Source organism: Chlorocebus sabaeus, chromosome 21 (assembly GCF_047675955.1).
Source record: "Chlorocebus sabaeus isolate Y175 chromosome 21, mChlSab1.0.hap1, whole genome shotgun sequence".
Classification (NCBI taxonomy): domain Eukaryota; kingdom Metazoa; phylum Chordata; class Mammalia; order Primates; family Cercopithecidae; genus Chlorocebus; species Chlorocebus sabaeus.
Window position 1 is genome coordinate 88,943,847 of NC_132924.1, and position 27,815 is coordinate 88,971,661.

Below are 27,815 nucleotides of genomic sequence, written 5' to 3' on the forward strand. Positions count from 1 at the left end.
GTTTTCTTGATCTAACCAATGTTAGATTAAAATTATAGGAATGTTACTTCAGCTATTCATATATGTAAAACACTATTAAAGTGAAAGATTTTTAACTACATTATAATTATTAAGATTAAATAGCAGAATTAATTTTAGCCTTGTATGCCATAAGCAACTGCTATGCTGTTAGATAAGATTCTTGAATTTAGTTTGCTTTTAAACTTCAGTATCATATTTAAAGAACAATATGTAACTTCCTGATTACATATAATTCTTTCAGCAAAATCAGTCTCTTCTTTTATCTGTATGTTTTGTTTGCTACATAAACTACCAGCTTTAACACAAAAACAAAATTTATTTCTGTGGAAAAAAATACAGTTGAAAATATAGAATTTTTGAAATAAAACAGTAGTGCAGGGATAAAAGAGGTAGTATTACAAACACAAAAGTCTTTACTGTTATTCTTTATGCCTGTTGGATAACGTAAGAAAAAGACATTTTACAGAGAATTTCATCAGTAGAAAACACAATAGAAATCATCTGATTATGCAGAAATGCACATAAAAATCCCTTTACAAGCAGATAAAAAGTTCCCTTTTATGTATAAAGCAGTAGACAATAGTATTTCATTGTTAAGTTGGTTGAATCCTGGGGAATATATTTTTTAATCAAAATAGCTGTTTTCTGATAATCTCCTATACACTCAAATTCTCTATGGACCTCAGAGGGAAAATGTAGCACTGAAAATTCTAAGAGAAGCTATTTTTTTTTCTGGTTTTGAATTGTTTCCTTGTTTTCAAATTAAAATTCATACAAATAATAAAATATTGGAACATCAATGCACGATGATTACTGGAGGCTCATATAACGTATGAGATCAGTAACACTCGAAATGTATTTAGTATTTATTAGGCAAATGTAATGAAATCTCTGTATATATGTATACTAAGTCAAACTGACATACTTATCAACATATGGAGCACTGGAGGGGTAAATGATGTAATTCCATGTAGTACATAGAGACTATGCCATTATCAATACTGAAACAAAATTCAGGTGTTTTTAAGAAACCCAGATGGTTGATCTTGCGCTGATAACACAGTGAAATAATTAACTGATTCCAGTTTTATTCCACATCTTACATATCAGATGTATATGTAAGATGATATTTACTTACATATCAGTAAATACCTAAAATGTTTGAATAGGGTCAAAGACATTGTAAAAAAAAAAAAAAAAAAAAAGACAGAAGATTGAAACACTTAGTTATGCCATTTATTTATTGAAATGTTTAAATTCCACAATATTCAAACAGGAAAAAAGTATTTTCATGATACCTTGAAGTATAAGAAAAGTCCTATACAACTCAGTTTTTCAAAATAAAATAAAAATATATTCCTTTTAAAGTTGTGAAATCTAACTCTTCTCATGACATAATGGTAAATGAGCACACCAAATCAAGACATTCTTTGTATCTATTTTTTTTTAAGTAAGAGCTATTAAATATTTGATTTACAGTCATGTAGGTGGGAAAAAATGAGTTGAAAAAGGAAGAGGAAGGCTATTTCTCAATGTCCCCAGCTCATCTGGCTATTTATTATTTAGAGCTTTTTGTAAACCTATGTAAAGAAAGCCATGGTCACTGATATGCCTATAAACTGAGGAAATACCATCTGTACATATATTCCCCATTTGATATAGGAAAAATTCAAGAAGAAAAGGTACTAAAGAAAAGAAATTGTAAAGAGCTGTATCTACTAACAGTAGGTCATCATTATTTTAAGCTAATTGGAAAGTGGAAAGGGCTGTTTAATGTGAATCCATGAAAAAGCAGCCAACACTTAATAATATAAAAAATGATTGGATGGGATATTTTATTGAAAAAAGAATGAAAAACAATAACATTATTATTTCTTACTTTAAAGTAAGTTTTATTATAATTGTAATTATGAATTAAATCTTTAAATGAAAAGGTATAATTGTATATTAATTGAATGAACAAATCGATATATTGTGTTTTAATAGTCCCATTACAGTTGATGCTTTTTACGACAGTATTGTTTGATAAACAATATGCCTCTTTTACTATTATGAAAAATCTCCTTTCTGCAAAAAATATTCTGGAGAGCCATAAATTTTTCTAAGGGTCTATCTTGAATCTTAGATAGTCAAATAATTTGCTTTTAAATTCACATTATTTTTGTTTTGAAATTTATTTGCATCATTTTGAAATGTTATGGTCAGATGTTTATAACCCTCAGTAATTATAGTGAAACTGACCCACATATAATAAATAGAAGGCGTAGTTTGCTGAGTGGGGAGGACATTTTGAAAAACAACTACTTTATAAATGAACAACATTTTTAGTGACTAATCTAATTTTTGGTACACTACTACTTTCCTATGCAACCTCCTCATTATTAGGATTGGAATAATTATATTTAGATAAGTAGTGGTCCCCCCATCGTTATACATGATATTAACTGCACACCTAACAGACCTGATTCAGGAATTTTTCACTTGGGATCCAAGAAAACATTCAGGAGGTCCCTAAGATCTCTGAATGCATGCAAATTGTTGTCCATATAAACTGTTCTATACTTTTCTAGGGAGAGGGTCTATAACTCATTAGATTCTCAAGGGATCTGCTTTAAAAAGTTAAGAACTGGCCGGTCGCGGTGACTCAAGCCTGTAATCCCAGCACTTTGGGAAGCCGAGGCGGGCGGATCACGAGGTCAGGAGATCAAGACCATCCTGGCTAACACGGTGAAACCCCGTCTCTACTAAAAATACAAAAAAGAAATTAGCCGGGCGTGGTAACGGGCGCCTCTAGTCCCAGCTACTCCGGAGGCTGAGGCAGGAGAATGGCGTGAACCCGGGAGGTGGAGCTTGCAGTGAGCCGACATCGCGCCACTGCACTCCAGCCTGGGCGACAGAGCGAGACTCCGTCTCAAAAATAAATAAATAAATAAATAAAAAATTAAGAACTACCATCTAATTAATTTTTAATCTATTTCAGTTGACTGGGACACAGCACAACTCTTTACTCTCTTTAAAAGTTCATTACCCATTTTACAGTTCCCTGACATCTCATAATCTAAATGTAGCAGCAAATATCAGTTCCCTCTCCAGATCTATCTGCGTCCAGGTTCTATCATCCAAGATTGTGAAGGATAGGTTTCAGGGCCCAGTAGTTGTACCTTAACAGAATGGAAAATAATGACTGAGTAATGACATCACCGGTGCAAGGATACTCAAAATATGAAGAAATGAGAAGAGTAGATAAAATGAGAACTGAAGCCTGTCTCTGTCTAATAAACTGGTGTGTTTTCCATGAACTCCAAAATATATTCCTTATCTATACTTTTTGACATTTAATCAAATTATCAACTCAGATAACGAAGTGGAATTCTGTTATAAAATTAAAAGTATGTAACATCTTCTTGAAAATTATTGAGAAGATGTATCTAATAGCTGTTTCACATGGCATATTTCAGATTAATTTATCTATCAGGCTTTAATGACTATACCCAGAAGTTAGTAATTATTTTTCCATGTCAAACAATAAAATTATTTTAATTCTCCAAAATCTAGGCAAATGATACAAACTAAGCCTGAGATAATTATTATACCATAAGGATCTACTATTTTTCTACTTTTATCAGCATTAGGGTCTCACATTTTATAGTAACATATTTTCCATGTGAGAAATAACTAAAAGATCCTTTCAAAAGTTATCCCAAAGCTTAATATTCATGAAAGATTACATCTCACTCAAGTTAGTAATGTATGTTTTAGTTTTTAGCATCCTCCCGGCTACTAAAAATATTTGCTTCTATTATATTAATACTATATTATTTCACCATAGTTTTTAAGGGCCTTCACAACCTGTTGTCAGTCTTATGCTTCAGAACTCCCGACATCTAGGGCATCCAGATTTTTCTAATGCAAGTCCTATAAAGATACTTTCCCAATTATTCTCACTTTTATCATTTGGTTGATATTATTCCTTTATATGCCCTCACTTTCACTCAATTAATGCCTTTCAAAGAGAAGTCAAATTCTGCTGTTCCCATAAACTTTGTCATTCATTTTCATTTTCTTTGACCTTCTGTATTTACAGCTTATGCTTAGATTTTTTATTTTATATGTCTTCTATCTTTTGTTTTTGTTTTTCATGCATTCTTGTTAACTACCTCAGGAGTAAGGCCATCTCTTTTTCAACTATTCTACATTTTCTCAGGACTCACTGCAGTTCTCAGTACGCCTCCATAAATACTGATTAATCGGATGATCACTCATGGAGGTCCAGCACAGAGCAAGGTGCTTGGTAACTTAATTTGCTAACCTAAAACAAGCGCAAGAGATAAAAATCTAAATGAAGCATCGTAGTTATAAGTGCTTACAATAAATGCTAACAGTGCAACCAAAGATCATAAGACACACTAAGTGCTTATAGAAATAGAACCTTATGTTCCTCTCAGAACTGAAAATAATAAGGAATAGTTTCTTTTATAATAATTATTTTGCCAATTGGCAATTCGATTTTCAATATTTTATCCATTTGGAGCAAAACCAAATCAACAACTAATTGATTTCTGTCCAATACTGGACATGATGAAAAGTTTTAAGTGCCTGAAAACTGTCCTTGTAGGGGCACATTTTATATTTTATTTATTAAAACTGATGGTCTGACATCTCTTCTTAATAAAGAAAAGAGAATTTGGAATGTGATTCTGATGCAGTCAGAAGAATGAAGAAGACAAAAGAACATGTACTACCTGAATTCTGTGCATACTTGTGGGTGTATGTTTGTGTGAAGGGATACAATTCTGATCCATATTCCTGAGGAAAATATTGAATGTGTTCCTTTTCCTGAACAGAGTCTGGAGATATAAATATGCATGGATGCTTTTAGAATTAGTGTAATTGAACCAACTAAAGAAATGAGGATCTAATTTTAGTAACCAATGTTTTTATAAGTCATCCATATTTTATTATGGAAAATTCTCACATTTATTGTAGATTTGCTTTTCAACCGCAAGTGACAGATAATCTATTATATCATTATTTCTCCTATAAAGTTTGAACTTTAGACGTATCTACTAGACAATGGAGAAAGGCAATGACCACCTGATATGCTGATCTTGATTCTTGAAGACTGATGTAAAAGTTGAAGAGAAGATGGAAATGAATAACTAAGAGACGGTTTGTATATTTCAGTCATTTTACACTTTGCAGTCGTTAGTTCCAGTAGTACACCACCAAGTTGCTGCTTTTAAAGCATCAATAAAGAGCTATTTCTTATGCTGTACCTCTTTCCAGTAAAACAGAATTTAAGTGGATTTGGACTCTGTAGTCAAAGAAGAAAACACCTTTTTTCCACCCTCAATAATTCATTAATACCATGATTTTTCTTCCTGCGAATTCTTCTGTTGCTTCTATCAGTTTTCCATGAACACCACATTCCTTTAGGAAAAAAATAAGCCAAAGCAACATATGAAACACAGAGCATAATTGCATAGCACCAGCATAGAACTGCTTTCCAGTTGATGAATTGGGTCTGTTTATTTCTTATAATTCATCACCATCGTCTGAGCTAAAGCTATTTCTCCTACTGCTCTCTTTGGAAACTGCAGGGGAAGTGGCAGATAGCAGAGGATCTGTTCCAAATGGAGAGATTGTGTCATCCAATAGCATGCCATCCAATCTTTGTTCCTCTTTCAATGCGGCACTAAATGATAAATCTGTGAAGTATGACAAAGGATCAGAAAAGGCTATAGCTTGATCACAGAGCTCAGGGGTTGGCCCCTGAGACACAGTCAGTTGTTGGCAATAGTCTACTGAATTCTGCTCAGGATGGCTCTGCTGTTTGGTGACATGAGCACCTAAATCAACCGTGCCAAGTGAAGCCAGGGTTGGCAGACCATGAGTACGAGCCTGAATTTCTAGTTCCTGTAATTTCAAACGAGAATCATTAAATAACATCTTTGAAATTGGATTTAACAGTAGAGAATAAGCCAGACATAGAATCAAAATATTAACAAGCATTTAAAATGAAGAATAATGCAATGCAAATTATGAATAATCTTTGCAAATAATGAAATTGATACATTTCTAATGTCTGAAAAATAACTCTGAGAAAATTATTCAGTTTTTTTTTAAGTTCGGTCTCATTGTTCTACAAAGGAATTTATGACTGATGATAGTTCCACAGTGGCTCAGACTATAATACAGCCATTTGGAGATAGCCGAAAGTCATCTATTTATTCTTCCTGATTAATTTCTCACCATAAATGCAGGACCTTTTCATGGAAACAGTAAATGCTTTACCTGGTGCTAAGCATACTCATATTTTTAAAAAATCTTGAGAGTTATAAAAGCCCATGTTTTGATATTTTGGATTATATGAACAGATGAGAAGTGACTTAATATAAACTGGCACAACACTCCTTGAGGCAATGAAAACCATAGCAATGTCGGGAAAGAAATGAAAGAAGGAGGGGAGAATTTAATGTCCAATATAATCTAGAGAAACAAGCGTTCTACTTAGTATTATTATTTGATTGGGATAATAATGTGTACATTTATGAAATGTGTTATATTTTGTGCATTTTGTAATTTGTTGTTGTCATTATATATGTATATATATACACACACACATATAGACACATATGTGTATATACATATATACATTTTCAGCTATCTTGATCCTGGATTTCTAGTCAAAACCTAATTGAAACAATCCAATTCACGAACTTCTAAAAAGCAGTAAAATTATCCTTCAAAAGGAAAAATAATTGTTAATAAGAGAAAAAATAAATGAGACCAATGAAGAAAACTGATGACAGCTGAGTCATATGTAAGCTATGTGGCTCATGGCAACATTCTTATAAAAACCTGAATCCGAAGTAGAAGTCGCCTGTTAGCCTGTTCTAATTTCTTCTGTCTGTGTTCTAATTCTCGGGCTCTCTGTTGTTCTTTTTGTAGCCACTTGATGTACTCCACTGATGCTTTTAGAATGGTTCCTTTGTTCCAGCGCATATCACTGTAGAACGGAGAGATAACCTTTTCACAATTGTGCATGTCAGCAGAATTCATAAGAACTTACAAAATCTTTTACATTAATATGAAATAATGATTTACATGACTATTATTCACTCTTAGATATTATTGCTTCTGAATAGAAATTTTAATAGAATAGTTAAGAAGCCCTTATATAGTAAAATTAATCCCAGAATGAAAATAAGTGTCAAAAGAAAGTAATAAAGTGACTTTTTGTGGGAGAGCTAAATGCAATATCATGATTCTACCATTACAGTTTTTATATTTTTAGTGAAAATTGCTTTTATTATTAACTCCAAGATTAAAATCTATGTGCAGTATTTCTGCATTAATGAACTAGGAAATGTACATTACTGAGGACTTAAGCCTAAATTTTTTAAGATCATTTCAAATGTAGCAATCTTTTAACCTACTTTCTAATAAGGTTGCTTTTATGTTTCTAAGAAAAAAATAAGGTCCCTCCTGAATGGTGATCCTGAGCAATTGTGAAACAAATCAGACTCTGGCAACATCACTTTATGTAATAGAGCAAACTTTCTAAAACCATTCAGCCATTTTTTCTGTACAAACATCATCAAAACTTTTTAAAGGCTTGATATGAGTAGCTGTTTTTAAATACATTTAAGATAAGTAAATATAATTAAACATTACTGGATAACTTTTCAGGCTTTAGCATAGAAGAAATCATTTCATTAAAACTTACTTTTAAGACAGAAGAAATTAAAGCTATGACATTGTGGAAGAGGCTACTGAGTTTGATATCTGAAAATATACATTAATGAATGTAATACTGCATGAGAAATAATAATATGTTTGCAGAATGAGTCCAAACTAATTGCTAAGTGTTAATCAGAGTTGTTGGAAAACCTGGATGCACTTTTAATTTAGAGTCATGAGATGTTTTTAATATAGCGTAAAGCACACAGGTAGGGAAACATAACATTTTTCTACATATATTTTTAGTGATGAGACAATGCCATTAGCAGTAAAATATTAAAAGAAGAGACATTTTTCTACTAGCAGGTGAAAATATTTACTTATCCAGAGCCTGGATAAGAGCTCTGTTCTACTGCAGTGCACCAAAACATTGTCAATGGACGTCGCAAGTTTGAAAATGCTTTGTCATTTCTTTAAGGTTATAATGGCTGTTGGTCTCACTCCACTCACGGGGGCTGAGGGGAATGGGTGGGATGGTGGTGGTGGGAAGGGTGGGGAGAGACAGGCTATCTTTGGTGTTAAACCAAGTATCTGTAACTGAATCGTGTAATGGACTCTAAACTAAAATTTAAGTAGTAGCAAAAGCCTTATGGACGCTTATGTTGTGTCATTTTTTTCCCATGGGAAGAAAAACTTGAGGACAGAGAAATATGTAAAAAAAAAATAATAATAAATAACCCTAGACAACTTTGAAGTTTAAAGTACTATTTAGTTCAAAAACAAATCTTCAAAATGGTGGTAGAGAACACACAATGAGCCTCCCTTCAATTTGTACCTGATGTCACTTACAATACGTTTTTTAAGTTCCTCTATTTTAAAGACATTTTAATGTACAAGGTTCTTTCCTAATTTATTTTTTATTTTTTTATATTTACTAAAGAGACTTTTGCCTCTCTCCCAAAACAATTTCAGCAAAGAGGCATTGTAAATATTACATAGGGTGGTACCATATATAGACACACCAATAAAGGCATGGCTAAAGAATAAGTGTTGATTGTTGATGCTGGCCTTTCATTTTCTGCACAACAATTTTTTAAGATCTTAAAACTTTGGTGGATTGAAAGCCTGAATGCATTTACAGTCAGAGCAGATAATACAAATGTATAAATTGGAGTAAGTAAGGAGTGCTGCCAGGTAAAGCTATGGAAAACGTACAATCTGTTATCTGAGGAGTGCACATCCACTTAAAAGCATTAAAAAATAATTTTAAAAAGATTTTAAAAAAGAGAGAAAAAAATACTATGACAGGTCTGAATTTTTTTATTATTATTTATTTATTTATTTATTTATTTGCTTCAACATTTTGTGACTCCTGACTTAGAAAGCTTTGTCAGGTCTCATATGCTGTGCCAACTATCATTCTTACACAAAAGCAGGAGGAATTTGGTTGTAGAGGGGAGGAAAGATAAAGTAAAAAAACTTTAAACTATTTAGAAAACTTTTTAAAGTGTGAAAACAAGAGTAATAGACTTATTAATGATCTAATACTATTTTTAAATTTCTACTCATGTAATTTTTGTAAACATGGCTCACAAAAACACATACAGACACAAGTGTTTCCAGGAAAGCTAAAGAGGACAACTACTACATGTTGTAGAAGCTCTTCACGCTTTCTCTTTGATTGTTATTTTTGTTGGAGTTTTGTTTTTTTAACACTGGTCAAGAGATTGTCATTGCCTGGTCGTGGTTTTTTTCACGTAATTTTCTCAACGTATACTTCTCAATTACAGCTATTCTCTATATTACTTTTCCTTCTGACCTCACCATTATGACCTGCAAAGAAATGGAACTTTCTGAATGTTTTGATACATAAAAATAAAAACTTCATAGAATTCAAAGTATCTTCAGGTATTTACTTTTATTTCCTAAGCCAACTCCAAAATATCTTCCAATCATGAGCTGGAAAGGTACTCAAAGGTCAACCATGCCACAGTTGCTGCCATTTGCCCAAGAGTATATGGGGTTTAGGAGATAAGCCCCAGGTTTCCTCACTCAGTTCAGTACTCCTTCTGCCAACTGTGGCTTTCCCACCTTTCAAATGCATCTGCCACAAGAAATACGTTTTATATAGTGACTTGGCACACTCTTAGTATATAAAACTGCAACAAAGATTTCACAGAGCTTTCCTATTCTCTTTACATGTAATACTCTTATATTTTCAATGCTATTCTTCCTTTTTTGTTTAAAATGCTGCATTTGTCTCATTTGAGTGACTCCATGACCCATTAATAGGTATGGCACATAATTTGAAGTATCTCATACTAGACAATTGTATACTCTGATGTACTTTTTATTTTTAAAAACTGTTCTTAGTCATTTTAATGGTTGTAGTCACCTGTTCAACAAGTTATTCAAAAATTTGTTAAACTCAAACTAAAATCTTGGAAGGGTTTTTTTGTTTTTGTTTTTGTTTTTTTTCCAGATCCACTGTTTGTTAATTTTCTCATTGTCATAACATAATAATGTCATTTCTTCTTTCCTTTTCTCACCCTCAAAGTAAATTTGCCTCCTCTATGCTACCCTTCCCTTTCCCCAGCATTCTTGTTTCCTGTGACTTTCAGATTATCCCTAATAACATTTGAAAATATGACAAATGGATCCAAAATAATTTTGTCACATAGACGAGTATTCCTTAGTCTATGGAGCCAGACCATGGTTCTCAGGTAAAGTCCATTTTAAGAGGATATGCTCTGGATTCAACCATGGGACCCTCACTGCTAAACCCTAAAAAGGGACACGGGAGTAACAGGTCAGGCCACAGCAAGCCAAGGAATAAAATGTATTTAAACAGAATTGGTACTGAGACTTTTGGAATGCCACACATTTCAATGAAGTGTCTTCTCTATCTGTGATATACAGAAAGATCCACGTATAGACATACTCGACATCTAATTAATGTGTTTTCCATTAGACCCCAAATAAATGTTATTTCCTACATACAACATAATAGAATTAAAACAAATAATAACCCTTCTTTCTGAGATTCGTAAGGAAGAGAAAAACAATGCTTGCAATGTGGTTTTCCCAATTCTGGTCTCTTTTAGATACGAGTCTACAGTAAATTGAATTTTCATATTCTAGACTAAGGGTAGACAAACTATAGCCCATAGCTTATTTTTGTGAATACATTTCACTGGATGCGGTCAAGCTCATTCCTTCACATGTTGTCTGTGTCTGCTTTCGTGCTACAATGCCAGAGTTAAATAATTGTGACAAAGACTTTCTGTGTGGCCCACAAAGCTTGAAATATTTACTGTCTGGCCCTATACAAAAAATGCTTACCATCCCATGTTCTAGCAAATGAATTAGAACTAGAAAGGAGTCTTTAGATAAAGTTTTTATTAAAATTTGGAGTAATAATCTCTCATAAAACTTTATAACTTGCAAACTATCCCCATATACCTTATTTGATTTTATTTTTATAAAAACACAGGCATATAGGGAAGACAAGTGTTTTCTTTGGCTAACAGAGTCACATGTTTAGATACTTTAAAAGATTTGAAGAGTTTGGAGTAGAGTCTAAATTAGACCTGAGCTCTTCAGACCCCAAATGTCTTCACAGTCTAATATGTACATAAGGACAAATATTGCATTCCCTTTTCTAACGAATTGTTGAATTGTCCAAGTAAATGAGCAAATTCGGATTTAGAGAAAAAGTGCTTCAAAATCTCACAAATGTAATTTTTGAGGGTGGGGGGGGCGGGGAGGTGCAGCGTCTTGTTCTATCACCCAGGCTGGAATGCAGTGGTGCGATCATGGCTCACTTCAGCCTTGAAATCCTGGGTTCAAGCGATCCCTGTGTCTCAGCCTCCTGAGTAGCTTGGAGTACAGGTTCATGCTACCATGCCCAGCTTGCTCTTTCTTTCTCTTTCTTTCTTTCCCCTTCCCTTCCCTTTCCTCCCGTCCTCTCCCCTCCCCTCCCCTCCCCTCCCCTCCTCTCCTCTCCCTTCCCCTCCCTTCCTCTCCCTTCCCTTTCTTTTCCTTCTTGCTTGCTTTCTCTTTAGAGGTGGGATTGCACCCAGACTGATCTTGAACTCCCAGCCTCAAACAATCTTCCTGTTTGGCCCTCCCAAAGTACTGGGATTATAGGCATGAGACAATGTGCCTGGCACACAAATATGACTTTATCAAACATGATCATTTCTGGATAATGAATAATATTCAGTATTTGGAGAAAAAATAATTCTCAGTTTTAAGGAAATATTTTCAAATCATTATTAATGCTACAGATTCCATGTTTTCACTTTTTTTTTTTTTTTTTTTTTTTGAGACACAGTCTTGCTCTGTTGCCCAGGCTGGAGTGCAGCGGCATGATCTCAGCTCACCACAACCTCTGCCCCCTGGGTTCAAGCGATTCTCCCACCTCAGCCCCCTGAGTAGCTGGGATTACAGGCATGCGCCACCATGCCAGACTAATTTTTGTATTTTTAGTAGAGATGGAGTTTCACCATGTTGGCCAGGATGGTCTTACACTTCTGACCTCAAGTGATCCGCCCACCTCGGCCTCCCAAAGTGCTGGGATTACAGGTGTTCTATTTTTAAAGAAGCATTCAATATTTTAACTTAACACTTTATTTCTCAGTATTTACAAGAGTAAGTAATTTGTCTGATGGACATTTTGTGCATACAGCACAAAGCCTGGTCAGCATCAATCAATATGCTTTTACAATTCCATTTGTTACTTGTGTGTCTCCAAAATTTGGGGACCTTGGAAAATCTAACAATTCTATTTTCACTTGCATGCAAATTTTAAATTGGGAGAATTGTTATACTCATAAAAATTGAATATACCAGTCCGTATCATAAATAATATTTGACATTATCACTAAATTTGACAATATTGTCACCTTACAGAAAGACTCACTATGAATTGAGGAGAAATAACTTATTTACTTCTTATAGCTCAAACGGACAACTCTTGTAACAGCCCTGATGCTCAATAACAATCAGCCTGGAATAGACATTTTAAAATGAGCCCAGCAATAGCCTTATTTTTGCCATAAGCTGCTTAGTTTCCTAGTCATTGGTTCTCCTCCCTTTTCCCTCCCATTCATTTTTGGGGGTCTTTAAATTATAACATTATTATAGAAATGATTGTTGAACTCACGGATCATTAGACTTTGGAATAAGAGTGCCAAGCTCCTTGATTCGGTAATTAATATTATACCTTCTTCTTCTTTCAACTATTAAAGAAGAAACATTATTGATTATTCTCATTAATGCACAGTTCACTTTTGGTCAGCTGTAAACTTTCTTAATAATCTTTTAAAAACAATGGGCAAAAAACTTTCCATTTAGTCAAATGATAATACTTCTCAAGAATAAAATAAAAATTCTTTATTCTAAAAGTAAAAGTTTCAATATTAGAATTATAAATATACAATTTACACTGTTTTAACAACATTTTGTCACAAAACATTTTTTAAAATTCTTTAAAATACTATAATATTCATAATGCAATGTGTGTATATATATACTTATATGTATATCTGTTTGATTATTTCATACATTGACAATTTGTCAATCCATCAAGATTGTAATCATTGGAGGTCATGCAACACTCTTTACTCTTCTCATATACTGTCCTCAAAGTCTAACAATGTTTAGCACATAGTAGGTGTGTGTATCCAGTTAGACTCTATGACCTCCTTGAGGGCAGGGACCTAACTTACTTATTTTAGTATCATCAGAGAGCTTGACATACGGGAGGGGGTAAATAAATGTATATTGATTAGACTATAAATTTATTTTTCTATTTTAGTTTCCAATAATATATAAATAGCTTGTTGTTATACTTTGGCACTCTTTAGACACACCTGGAAGGACTATTAAAACAGATTTGCACCACACACCTAAAGATTCTTATTTGAGTGTGTACTGGAAGTAGGGGGACAAGAGTGGGCAAGAATTTCTATTTCTAAGAAGTTTCACGGTGATGCTGATACTGTTTTTGTAGGGCCAATGCTTTGAAAACTACTGATATCAGCTCTTATTCAGAGACTGTTTTCTTTTTTTGCATTTCCATACATTCATTGCTTATGGCAAATTTCTGAACATCGTAAATATTCAACATAAAACATATATCTGTCAAATTTCCTGTATTACTCTTCTCTAAGAGCAGTCTTCTACTCTATATTCCTAATATCAAGAACCATAACATATACTTGTATATGGTATCTTTTTCAACAGATACATTTAAACCTTTCAGAGAAGTAAAGGTAGAAAAGGATATGAAGAAGAGGAAAATATATTTTTTTAATGTTGGAAAATACTTAAACAGTTCACATTTGAGAATTATGAACTGCTACTAGAAACAAGGAAAGTCATCAGACTATGAATTGCCTTGATGAACTTACTCTACAAAGCAAATTACATGAATGAATTTGACCTTTAGGAATAATACATTGTGATTCCTCTAAAATGAGAATATAATCGGTTCTGGTAAGAGTTTATTTTCCCTCTTCACCAATCCTATTTCCCCTGTGCACATAATTCAGAAAACAGCTAAATGACACCACAAAAAACACTGACTAGAAAATAAAGGTAAAGCTAATAGAAACATATGTACACACATATAATACATATATACATATATAGAAATGTATATATAAAACATATGCATATATATAAATAATAAGATTTTATTAATAATTTTATGTCAACACACATTAACTCTTATAAGCCACACTTTTAAATACAAGATGAAGAACAACTATGAAGCAAGTTCACAGTTTTTTTTTTTCTCAAAATAAGGGACTGTTTTTGTCCTGTCATGTTTATTTAAGATATTTTATTTAAATCTATCTTATGTAGAATGTCAGAACCTTCTTCTCTACTCTTCTTAGATAGTAGTCTATGAATTTTTAAATGGCTAATTATAATGAGAAATCTGGTTCCCCAATGTTGTTCATATCTAGTACTAGTTATTTGTAAAGGAGTCAAGTTTTAAGAAATTACTAAACTACTTCATGCCACGGTGGTTTCACTACACAACAACATTTTTGACATATTCACTAAATCCTGTCCTTAGATCCAGACAAGAGAGGCTACTACTCCGATCAATATTTAGAGGACGCACTCTTGCCTTCTCTGGCCATGCCTCTCTCCACTCAGCAAGGCAGCCACAGGGCCAAGGGAACCCTTCTAAACTATACTCTGGGTTATTAGCACAAGCAATTTCCTCCCTTATTCCCTGAGCTCACTTCCAGAGCCTGCGCAGGCCACTTCCCTCGGTCCATCCTCCTGAATAAGGAGGTGCCTGATTTCTCCATCTCATATGACCTGTTATTAGAGTCTAATTAACCCTTAGGAAGGCATGAGAGCTCTATTTGTTCCAGAGGTGGAATTCAGCACTACAACACAGCAATGCCTTTCAGATAACATATCATTGAGAAGGGAGGAGCAAATTGACACAGAAGAATGGGAACCTAGAGTTATATTTCTTACTATTTAAATGTTGTACATTTTCAAAAGTCACTTTTATCTCTTTAAACCTTTGAATCAGTGAGTCACAACAGAATTCAAATGTAACCAAATGCACTCATCTCAGTCACAGGCAGCCTCCTTGGGAGTGAATGATCAAGGAGGGAATTCGAGATGTTTCATTTTGTGAAAATAGATAGCTTTCCTGAGAGTTCACATTGTTAATACTTCCCAAAATAAATCAAGTTGTATGTGCAATTAATTTTGGCCATCTGACATCAAAATACTTATGGAGTATAATAAAAGACCATACACCTTAACGTCTATGCATTTCCTTTTGCATTAATTTTATATGGAAAAATATATACTCACTGAGGTTGTGGTTGTCCTTTTTTTGTCTCTCTTTTGCTAAAGCTCTAGTGTCAGTTTCTGATCAAAAGAAAAATAATAAAAACAAAGCTTAGTTCTACCTTAAAACCCCTCCAGGCAATGAAATTCAGAACTCTCAGGTGAAAACAAAATATTATTTGCTCTAAATGGTACAATAATATTTTTGATGCAAATATTCAGAAATTTGGAACACAGTACTCTTCAGTAAAAGGCAATAGCAAAGTTTTCAGGCTCTGGGATAATAAAAACTGAATTTCTTTTCTGGCCCTCCATTTAATAGCCATGTGATCTATTGCCACACTTCTCTGGGTTTCAGGTTCTTCATCTGCAAAATGACTATAACACGATACCTACCTTAAAATCATTATGATAACCAAAAGAAATATAGTACACAGAAAATATAGTATTCAATTATTATTTTCAGGATTTTGAGATTCAGAAAGAAATTACTCCAATCTAAATATTTTATTAATAATTATTGTTTCTACATCCCAAGAGTTGGAACTCACTACATTTCTCAAATATCCATATGAAACAATTCCACACTTTCTTCTAGTAAATGGCACTTCCCTGTATGTATGGTGTGGTTGTATTTATATGACCATCAACCTCCAGGATGGCCTACAATGATTCTTAATTTGTAGTGTTCACATCTTGTAGTTCCCTCCCACATTAAATAAATAAGGCTGACCTGTGAAGCCACTAGCTTGTTGTGGAAATGACTAGTATGGAATCCAAGGCTAGATAATAGGAGAAATTTTTAACTTTCACATTGGCATCTCTTTGATCTCTAGTTGTCATATCATGAGGACACTCAAGCAACCCTATGAAGAAGTCCAAGTAGTCAGGAACAAAGGCCACTTGCCAACAGGCAGCACTATCCTACAAGACCTTGAGTGAAACACCTCGGGAGTGCATCCTCCAGCCTCAGTCAAGTCTCAGGTGTCTGTACTTCTGGCTGACATCTTGACTACAGCCTCATAAGAGGCTCTGGTCTGAACGAATTCACTAGGCCACTCCTGGATTCTTGATGCTCAGAGACTGAATGAGATTATAAATGTTTATTACTTTGAGATTATAAATATTTATTACTTCAAATTGCCAAATTTCGGGGGTAATTTGTTGTTATGCAACAAAAATAATACAATATTATTAGAGTTATAATTTAAAAAGTTAATAAAATAATACATTTTATTTAAGTGTATTTATTAAAAACTACAGTCATTATAGTCTGAATAATTTGGATGCATATACATTTTTGAATTGTTGATTGAGCTTTAAGAGTGGTCACGTTGTATTTATTTAAAATTTTACCATTAACTATGTAACATTCTTAAAGACTGGTGTTTGAGCTCCAGACCAAAAGTTTATTGTAGAAATCTCGAGTGAATTTATTTACTTTATTTTTATGGAGGAACTAACACTGGACTTGTAAGTCAGGAAACCCTTACGTTGATCCAGTTCTGCCTGTAATCAGCTGTTACACCTTTGGGAAAGTAGCTCATTTGACCCTGGGTTGATTTCCTCATTTATTTTGGAAGCACTTGACTATGCTCCTATAATTTGAGTTGTAACAATTTTGAAATGAACTATTGAAAACTCAGGGTTTGTTTTCAATTAAGAAAATTAAATGTGAGTCTATCATGAAATCCATAAAACAAGCTAAAAAGAAAAAAAATCCAATATTTGTTTTTTGTCAAATTCTGCATACAAAGAATAGACTAATTTCTCTAATTTATTATATCACTTTGTAACCATGTTAATAAATGGCATCTATTTAATATAAAAATGAACCTATGTTAAATGAAGCTGTCTTTTATATATGTATGTATATAAGTGTGTGTATATATGTATATATGTGTACAAAACATACGTATTTGCTCAATTTCCAAAATAATGAATCAATTCAGTCAAACTATAAGTTATATTAACTTACTGCTTGATTATCATAGAAAGAAATGATGAATTTACTGTCTCTTCTTTTTCGTAACTGTTTTGTTATACTTTTAAAATTCTAGTTAGCACAATATATGTCACTCATAACTTATGTCATTAATAAAAATAAAAAAGGTAAAACTATAAAAACAACACTACCTGTAATTTCTCTTTTCATCGGTAGACTACTTGGACAAGAAGCACTTGTAAGCCCCATGTTAATTGGTGAAATTCCTTGTTCACCACTATACACATCCAAAATACTTCCAGATAACTTGAGAGGAAAAAGGAAGAAAAGATTAATAAAACCTTCTGTGCATATTGATATATTTAGTTATATATATTACATTTTCCTCTTTAAATGTGGCATTTTGTTAATAATAATTTGTAATTTAAGGCATTTTGCTTTTAAACAAGACAAGAGTATGCATTCACTTTTTAAAAATGCAGCGTAAAATGCTTACGGATAAGATGCACTGAAAAAAAGTTATATGTGTTTAGACAAAAAAAGAAATCAGTTCATGTATGAAGGAACATTCTTATTAATATTTACAAAGTTATGGAAGTTTGATCCAGCATATGACCTGGTTATAAATTGATACAATTAAAAATATTATTTTGGACAAAAATCAATATGCATCTTTGCAAAGCTGGAAAGTTCGTCACATCCCACACATTAGGTATAATGGTTGAACATTTGGGGAGTCTTCTGAATACCATCAGTGCTACCAGCAACTCACAGTCAAGAGGTGTTTTATACTGTTAATTAAATGATAAACTCTTCCCTTCCTGGAAGGCATACTTTTTCTCATTGTACACTTAATGTTCCAGATTATTATAAATATCCAGCTGGTAACCAAAAGTAGTCTAAAACTACTTTTGCCTCTAGTGAATATAGGGTACATCCAATTATAGCAACACTACAATTCTTGAACTGCTTCTTGGGAACAATTTTTCAGAAAACCTAAGTTGTTTTATACACAATTCAAAATTATACCAATTCATTATTCAAAGTGCGCTTATTGATTTGATTTCCCAAGAAAATCAAATTTAAGTAATATTCATATTTCAGGTTAATACTCGTTATTCCAGAACAAACTGCATTCACTATGCAGGATTTGAAATTTTAAGATTTTTCCATTGTGAGTATCTTTATTCCACTTCTGTGCAATAAATAAAGAGCTGAATAAGAAGCAATTTTTTTTTTCTTTCCTCAAGGACTAGGAATAAAACATATAATGAAACAATGCTTTAACAAGTCTTCGGGGGGGCGGAGCAAGATGGCCGAATAGGAACAGCTCCAGTCTCCAACTCCCAGCGCGAGCGACACAGAAGACCGGCGATTTCTGCATTTTCAACTGAGTCTCTGCTGCTGATACCCAGGCAAACAGAGTCTGGAGTGGACCTCAAGCAATCTCCTACAGCTACAACCTACAGCTGAGGATCCTGACTGTTAGAAGGAAAGCTATCAAACAGGAAGGACACCTACACCAAAACCCCATCAGTGCATCACCATCATCAAAGACCAGAGGCAGATAAAACCACAAAGATGGGGAAAAAGCAGGGCAGAAAAGCTGGAAATTCAAAAAATAAGAGCGCATCTCCCCCGGCAAAGGGGCGCAGCTCATCGCCAGCAACGGATCAAAGCTGGACGGAGAATGACTTTGATGACATGAGAGAAGAAGGCTTCAGTCCACCAAATTTCTCAGAGCTAAAGGAGGAATTACGTACCCAGCGCAAAGAAACTAAAAATCTTGAAAAAAAAGTGGAAGAATTGATGGCTAGAGTAATTAATGCAGAGAAGCTCACAAACGAAATGAAAGAGACGAAAACCATGGCACGAGAAATACGTGACAAATGCACAAGCTTCAGTAACCGACTCGATCAACTGGAAGAAAGAATGTCAGCGATGGAGGATCAAATGAATGAAATGAAGCGAGAAGAGAAACCAAAAGAAAAAAGAAGAAAAAGAAATGAACAAAGCCTGCAAGAAGTATGGGATTATGTAAAAAGACCAAATCTACGTCTGATTGGGGTGCCTGAAAGTGAGGGGGAAAATGGAACCAAGTTGGAAAACACTCTTCAGGATATCATCCAGGAGAACTTCCCCAACCTAGTAGGGCAGGCTAACATTCAAATCCAGGAAATACAGAGAACGCCACAAAGATACTCCTCGAGAAGAGCAACTCCAAGACACATAATTGCCAGATTCACCAAAGTTGAAATGAAGGAAAAAATCTTAAGGGCAGCCAGAGAGAAAGGTCGGGTTACCCACAAAGGGAAGCCCATCAGACTAACAGCAGATCTCTCGGCAGAAACTCTTCAAGCCAGAAGAGAGTGGGGGCCAATATTCAACATTCTTAAAGAAAAGAATTTTAAACCCAGAATTTTATATCCAGCCAAACTAAGTTTCATAAGTGAAGGAGAAATAAAATCCTTTACAGATAAGCAAATGCTTAGAGATTTTGTCACCACTAGGCCTGCCTTACAAGAGACCCTGAAGGAAGCACTAAACATGGAAAGGAACAACTGGTACCAGCCATTGCAAAAACATGCCAAAATGTAAAGACCATCAAGGCTAGGAAGAAACTGCATCAACTAACGAGCAAAATAACCAGTTAATATCATAATGGCAGGATCAAGTTCACACATAACAATCTTAACCTTAAATGTAAATGGACTGAATGCTCCAATTAAAAGACACAGACTGGCAAACTGGATAAAGAGTCAAGACCCATCAGTCTGCTGTATTCAGGAGACCCATCTCACACGCAGAGACATACATAGGCTCAAAATAAAGGGATGGAGGAAGATTTACCAAGCAAATGGAGAACAAAAAAAAGCGGGGGTTGCAATACTAGTCTCTGATAAAACAGACTTTAAACCATCAAAGATCAAAAGAGACAAAGAAGGCCATTACATAATGGTAAAGGGATCAATTCAACAGGAAGAGCTAACTATCCTAAATATATATGCACCCAATACAGGAGCACCCAGATTCATAAAGCAAGTCCTTAGAGACTTACAAAGAGACTTAGACTCCCATACAATAATAATGGGAGACTTCAACACTCCACTGTCAACATTAGACAGATCAACGAGACAGAAAGTTAACAAGGATATCCAGGAATTGAACTCATCTCTGCAGCAAGCAGACCTAATAGACATCTATAGAACTCTCCACCCCAAATCAACAGAATATACATTCTTCTCAGCACCACATCGTACTTACTCCAAAATTGACCACGTAATTGGAAGTAAAGCACTCCTCAGCAAATGTACAAAAACAGAAATTATAACAAACTGTCTCTCAGACCACAGTGCAATCAAACTAGAACTCAGGACTAAGAAACTCAATCAAAACCACTCAACTACATGGAAACTGAACAACCTGCTCCTGAATGACTACTGGGTACATAACGAAATGAAGGCAGAAATAAAGATGTTCTTTGAAACCAATGAGAACAAAGATACAACATACCAGAATCTCTGGGACACATTTAAAGCAGTGTGTAGAGGGAAATTTATAGCACTAAATGCCCACAAGAGAAAGCAGGAAAGATCTAAAATTGACACTCTAACATCGCAATTAAAAGAACTAGAGAAGCAAGAGCAAACACATTCGAAAGCTAGCAGAAGGCAAGAAATAACTAAGATCAGAGCAGAACTGAAGGAGATAGAGACACAAAAAACCCTCCAAAAAATCAATGAATCCAGGAGTTGGTTTTTTGAAAAGATCAACAAAATTGACAGACCACTAGCAAGACTAATAAAGAAGAAAAGAGAGAAGAATCAAATTGACGCAATTAAAAATGATAAAGGGGATATCACCACCGACCCCACAGAAATACAAACTACCATCAGAGAATACTATAAACACCTCTACGCAAATAAACTGGAAAATCTAGAAGAAATGGATAATTTCCTGGACACTTACACTCTTCCAAGACTAAACCAGGAAGAAGTTGAATCCCTGAATAGACCAATAGTAGGCTCTGAAATTGAGGCAATAATTAATAGCCTACCAACCAAAAAAAGTCCAGGACCAGATGGATTCACAGCTGAATTATACCAGAGGTACAAGGAGGAGCTGGTACCATTCCTTCTGAAACTATTCCAATCAATAGAAAAAGAGGGAATCCTCCCTAACTCATTTTATGAGGCCAACATCATCCTGATACCAAAGCCTGGCAGAGACACAACAAAAAAAGAGAATTTTAGACCAATATCCCTGATGAACATCGATGCAAAAATCCTCAATAAAATACTGGCAAACCGGATTCAGCAGCACATCAAAAAGCTTATCCACCATGATCAAGTGAGCTTCATCCCTGGGATGCAAGGCTGGTTCAACATTCGCAAATCAATAAACATAATCCAGCATATAAACAGAACCAAAGACAAGAAGCACATCATTATCTCAATAGATGCAGAAAAGGCTTTTGACAAAATTCAACAGCCCTTCATGCTAAAAACGCTCAATAAATTCGGTATTGATGGAACGTACCTCAAAATCATAAGAGCTATTTATGACAAACCCACAGCCAATATCATACTGAATGGGCAAAAACTGGAAAAATTCCCTTTGAAAACTGGCACAAGACAGGGATGCCCTCTCTCACCACTCCTATTCAACATAGTGTTGGAAGTTCTGGCTAGGGCAATCAGGCAAGAGAAAGAAATCAAGGGGATTCAGTTAGGAAAAGAAGAAGTCAAATTGTCCCTGTTTGCAGACGACATGATTGTATATTTAGAAAACCCCATTGTCTCAGCCCAAAATCTCCTTAAGCTGATAAGCAACTTCAGCAAAATCTCAGGATACAAAATTAATGTGCAAAAATCACAAGCATTCTTATACACCAGTGACAGTCAAACAGAGAGCCAAATCAGGAATGAACTTCCATTCACAATTGCTTCAAAGAGAATAAAATACCTAGGAATCCAACTTACAAGGGATGTAAAGGACCTCTTCAAGAAGAACTACAAACCACTGCTCAGTGAAATAAAAGAGGACACAAACAAATGGAAGAACATACCATGCTCATGGATAGGAAGAATCAATATCGTGAAAATGGCCATACTGCCCAAGGTCATTTATAGATTCAATGCCATCCCCATCAAGCTACCAATGAGCTTCTTCACAGAATTGGAAAAAACTGCTTTAAAGTTCATATGGAACCAAAAAAGAGCCCGCATCTCCAAGACAATCCTAAGTCAAAAGAACAAAGCTGGAGGCATCACGCTACCTGACTTCAAACTATACTACAAGGCTACAGTAACCAAAACAGCATGGTACTGGTACCAAAACAGAGATATAGACCAATGGAACAGAACAGAGTCCTCAGAAATAATACCACACATCTACAGCCATCTGATCTTTGACAAACCTGAGAGAAACAAGAAATGGGGAAAGGATTCCCTATTTAATAAATGGTGCTGGGAAAATTGGCTAGCCATAAGTAGAAAGCTGAAACTGGATCCTTTCCTTACTCCTTATACGAAAATTAATTCAAGATGGATTAGAGACTTAAATGTGAGACCTAATACCATAAAAATCCTAGAGGAAAACCTAGGTAGTACCATTCAGGACATAGGCATGGGCAAAGACTTCATGTCTAAAACACCAAAAGCAATGGCAGCAAATGCCAAAATTGACAAATGGGATCTCATTAAACTAAAGAGCTTCTGCACAGCAAAAGAAACTACCATCAGAGTGAACAGGCAACCTACAGAATGGGAGAAAATTTTTGCAATCTACTCATCTGACAAAGGGCTAATATCCAGAACCTACAAAGAACTCAAACAAATTTACAAGAAAAAAACAAACAACCCCATCAAAAAGTGGGCAAAGGATATGAACAGACATTTCTCAAAAGAAGACATTCATACAGCCAACAGACACATGAAAAAATGCTCATCATCACTGGCCATCAGAGAAATGCAAATCAAAACCACAATGAGATACCATCTCACACCAGTTAGAATGGCGATCATTCAAAAGTCAGGAAACAACAGGTGCTGGAGAGGATGTGGAGAAATAGGAACACTTTTACACTGTTGGTGGGAGTGTAAACTAGTTCAACCATTATGGAAAACAGTATGGCGATTCCTCAAGGATCTAGAACTAGATGTACCATATGACCCAGCCATCCCATTACTGGGTATATACCCAAAGGATTATAAATTATGCTGCTATAAAGACACATGCACACGTATGTTTATTGCAGCACTATTCACAATAGCAAAGACTTGGAATCAACCCAAATGTCCATCAGTGACAGATTGGATTAAGAAAATGTGGCACATATACACCATGGAATACTATGCAGCCATAAAAAAGGATGAGTTTGTGTCCTTTGTAGGGACATGGATGCAGCTGGAAACCATCATTCTCAGCAAACTATCACAAGAACAGAAAACCAAACACCGCATGTTCTCACTCATAGGCGGGAACTGAACAATGAGATCACTTGGACTCGGGAAGGGGAACATCACACACCGGGGCCTATCATGGGGAGGGGGGAGGGGGGAGGGATTGCATTGGGAGTTATACCTTATGTAAATGACGAGTTGATGGGTGCAGCACACCAACATGGCACAAGTATACATATGTAGCAAACCTGCACGTTGTGCACGTGTACCCTACAACTTGAAGTTTAATAATAATAAATAAATTTAAAAAAAAAAAAAAAAAAAACAAGTCTTCATGAAGAACCTAACTTCACAACCCACTTTTTGAAAAACTCCAATTCAATCTGAGAGAATTGATAAAATCAGACTGGAAATAAATATGAAGAAAGGACATATTATGACCAAAATTAGTTTCTGAGATAATAGTCTATTATAGCATATATAATAAATTTTGTATATACCTGAGGGGAAAAATTTGAAAATGCAGTTGAAATCACATCAGTTTATATGCATGTCAATAAGGACATGTTAGACTTATATGGCTCTCAAATGTATTTTTTTATATTTTTTCATTATTAACTCTATTAGGACTCTTCACATTTATTTTATATAAACTTAATTGTAAGAGAATTTTTGCTTTATGGGTCTTGGAAGGGAGCTATAAAAGCCAGCTATTTAAGTCATCGCTATTTCTCCTCAATTTTCTCATCTGTAAAATAGGGACAAAGTTGAGCAAATTAGGCAGACAATATGTGTTAGTATCAAATAAATACAATTATTCTTTGGAAGAAATTCAAAAAGCAGTTTTTCTAAGATGTGACTCAGTTAGTTATACTTTTTAAAGTGTAAATTTTCCAAGGTCATTTTTGAAAGTCCTGTTGGTTACAAGCTGAGGCATCACCAGTCTGAATTGTACATTTCCACTGTGCCTTTGAGAAGCATAATGGACACATTGAACAAAAAGGGAGTGAGGGGGACAGAACTAGGAAAAGGGCACTTTCCCTCTGAAGAGCTTGAATTCAGCTGGATTTCAATGAAGAAGTGGCAAGTTGCAGAAATGTTAAGGAAGGAGCCATATTACAGATATACTGCAACAATAAAGCAAGAGGTTCCTAACTATAGCATTTCCTTGCCTCAATATTACCTGGTCAGAGAGCACCCAGTGCGTTATTCCTTAGAAATGGGGTTGAAATTCTGATAATGAATCTAATCCTGCTTAACTGTAGCCACATTGCATATTCTTCTGATCTTGGTTATTGTCTAATTTATACCCTAAAGCACAATAATTAATATTCTATTTAATTTTATGCTGTAGGTACTTCTCTATTGCATGTAAATGGCTAATCATTTTTTGAATATCATTAAACAATTGAGCTCAATTTCAAAGTGTGTAATACACTTCATGTAACCTAAAGTGCACTTTCTCCATTAAAAGACGTAAGAGTCCAGTGTTAGTGAAAATGTACAGATTGCATTCACCTGTGAAAAAGCTCACAAAGAAAACTTATATCAACCTTTTTGAAAGGTATAAGTTACTTATGTAATAAGGTTCAAGTTTTAACTTTATTTTATAGATCTGTAGGCAAATGAATACCTATTTTATGAAGAAATATTTATTATGATATTTTTAAAAGGTTGCTTTCTCAGTAAAGTAAAATCTACAATGTGACAGTAGGCAAATATATTAACAAAAAGTTCACAAACTTTAAAGACATAAAATAAATAATTTACTATAAAATCCAGTCAACAAAGTGAGAGAGAAGGCCTGATAGAGCAGAGTCTACTTCTCTATAAGGCAATACTTCTCTCTGATAGAAAAAAGTGAACTCCTGATCTGAGAAACTGCTTTGAGGTGAGGAGTGATTGACAGTAGTTTCTTAGTATCAGAGGTTCTTCCCCTTAGATTTTATTCACATCTCCACTACTGAGGTCATAGGGACTGAAATAGACAGAGTCTAACCTTTCCACATATATACTGCCATCTACAATAACTAATATTTCCTGAAGAAAATGAGATAGCAGGTCAAAATATCAAAACATTTGAGGATAATGACTATTTCAAAAGTAAGGCAACAAGCAACATTACAAATAACATCAAAGGTATTTGTAATATAAAATAATCAACAAAAAACATAATGACCAAAGCGACCAAGGAGAAATAAGAGATATGAGAAACAGAACGCTTAGAAAAAAATCCTATAGAATGGAAAAACAACATAATGGAAATGATAAAAAAGAAAAAAAGGATTGATAAAATATAAAACCAAATTTTAAAAATAATCTCCCACGAGGATAAGGGAAAGGACTAAGAAATAGAACATATGAAAGAACACCTAAACAATACAGGGAACAGAGTTATTAGAACTAAATTACAGACAATAGGAGTTTCAAAAAGAGAGAAAAATAATATTGGAAGAAAGACAGTAGTTTTTAAAGTGACAGAGACACATTTTTAAGAATTAATAATAATCAATGGACCACAGAGTTTTTTTTCAGCTTGTTATCATTATTTTATTTTCATTTAAAAATCAAAGTGTTTGTAGAATGCCTAATAAGAATGACAGAAAAAACCTACATTCAGATATATTATACTAAAATGAAACAATATACAATAATAAAGAGAAAAATCTAAAAGCCTAGAAAGAAAGATTATGTACAAAGAACAAAAGTCCAATTAATATTTTTCAATAGCAAAATTGAATGGAAAAATAAAACAAATCTGTATTTTAAAACACTGAAAGAAAATAAAATGAAGTTTTACAGTTTTAAATGCAGCTCAAATGTCATTCACACATGAGGCCATGATAAAAAATATTCTTAGGCATACAATGCTTAAGAAAGTTTATCCCACAAAGACTAACACTGGAAAAAGCTTGGGTCAGGTGCTTCAATAAGTAGAGATATTTAAAGAACATGCTCAAAAATATAAAATAAAATTGATCGAATATCTTGGTAAAGTTATTGTGGAATAAATAATGGGGGTGGATCCAAGATCAAAGATTAAGTGAAACACATAACCATGTAACTCAATTTAGATAATATCAGCATAATTGGGTTGCTGTAGCAGGGAACCCAAAGAATGCGAAAGTGGTAAGAATGTATTAAGGAGAAACTTTAAAATGGGGCACAAAAATGAATTAAGACAAGAAGAGCAAGTGAAAACATATCAATAATAATAATGATCTAAATAGGTCAAACTCCCTAGGTAAAGAGTTGACAGATAAAGTAAGAAAACGGGAACTAGACACAAGTATCTTACAAGAGACATATCCACACAGTAAAAGGACACATAAAGATTAAAAGTTAAAAAATGGAAAAAGATACATCCAGCAAATGATATTCATGGGGAAACTGATGTAGCTATATTAATATCAGAAAAAAAAGGGCTTTCAGGTTTAAAAAATTATTGGTGATAATGAGTCACTATTCTTAAAAGGTATAACAATTACAAGCATGTGTGCTCCTAATAAAGTAACCTCCAAATACGTGAAATAAAATGTTTAGAACTACAAGGGGAAATGAGTGAATATACCAAAATAGTAGAAGACTTTAACACATATCTCCCCTTTTTTGAAAAGTCAAGCAGACAAAAATAATCAGTAATGCTATAGAAGATTTGAACAATAAATGTTAAAGCTCAGCCCAATAGACAAGTATATAGTTTTACATGAAGAAATAGTGAATACAGTTTTCTTAAGTATATATGGAACATATACAAAAACTGATTAGGGTGCTCAGTTAAAAGAAACCCTCAACACATTTCATAGAGTATCTGATTGCCAAAATATTTAGAAATTTTAGAAAATTGTTAAAAACTTCAAAGTTTAAGATGAAATCATACTGGAATTTTAAAATACAACAAAGATAAAACACATGTAAAGAAATGTCTGGAA

General features: G+C 34.1%; 1 protein-coding gene across 4 annotated transcripts in view; it reads right to left on the reverse strand.

The window, feature by feature from the left end:
* Positions 1 to 1,259: 1,259 nt before the first annotated feature.
* The window catches only part of TFEC (transcription factor EC), a 165,851-nt gene continuing 139,295 nt past the window's right edge, over positions 1,260 to 27,815 (reverse strand). For all 4 annotated transcript variants that reach the window (XM_073009296.1, XM_073009295.1, XM_007982667.3 and 1 more), the window contains 5 exons: positions 17,671 to 17,785; positions 15,559 to 15,615; positions 12,872 to 12,947; positions 6,883 to 7,030; positions 1,260 to 5,937 (listed from right to left, as the gene is read on the reverse strand). In XM_073009296.1, the coding sequence (XP_072865397.1) occupies positions 5,557 to 5,937; positions 6,883 to 7,030; positions 12,872 to 12,947; positions 15,559 to 15,615; positions 17,671 to 17,785 (777 nt within the window). In that variant the 3' untranslated portion in view covers positions 1,260 to 5,556. The remainder of the gene's footprint in view (positions 5,938 to 6,882; positions 7,031 to 12,871; positions 12,948 to 15,558; positions 15,616 to 17,670; positions 17,786 to 27,815) is intronic.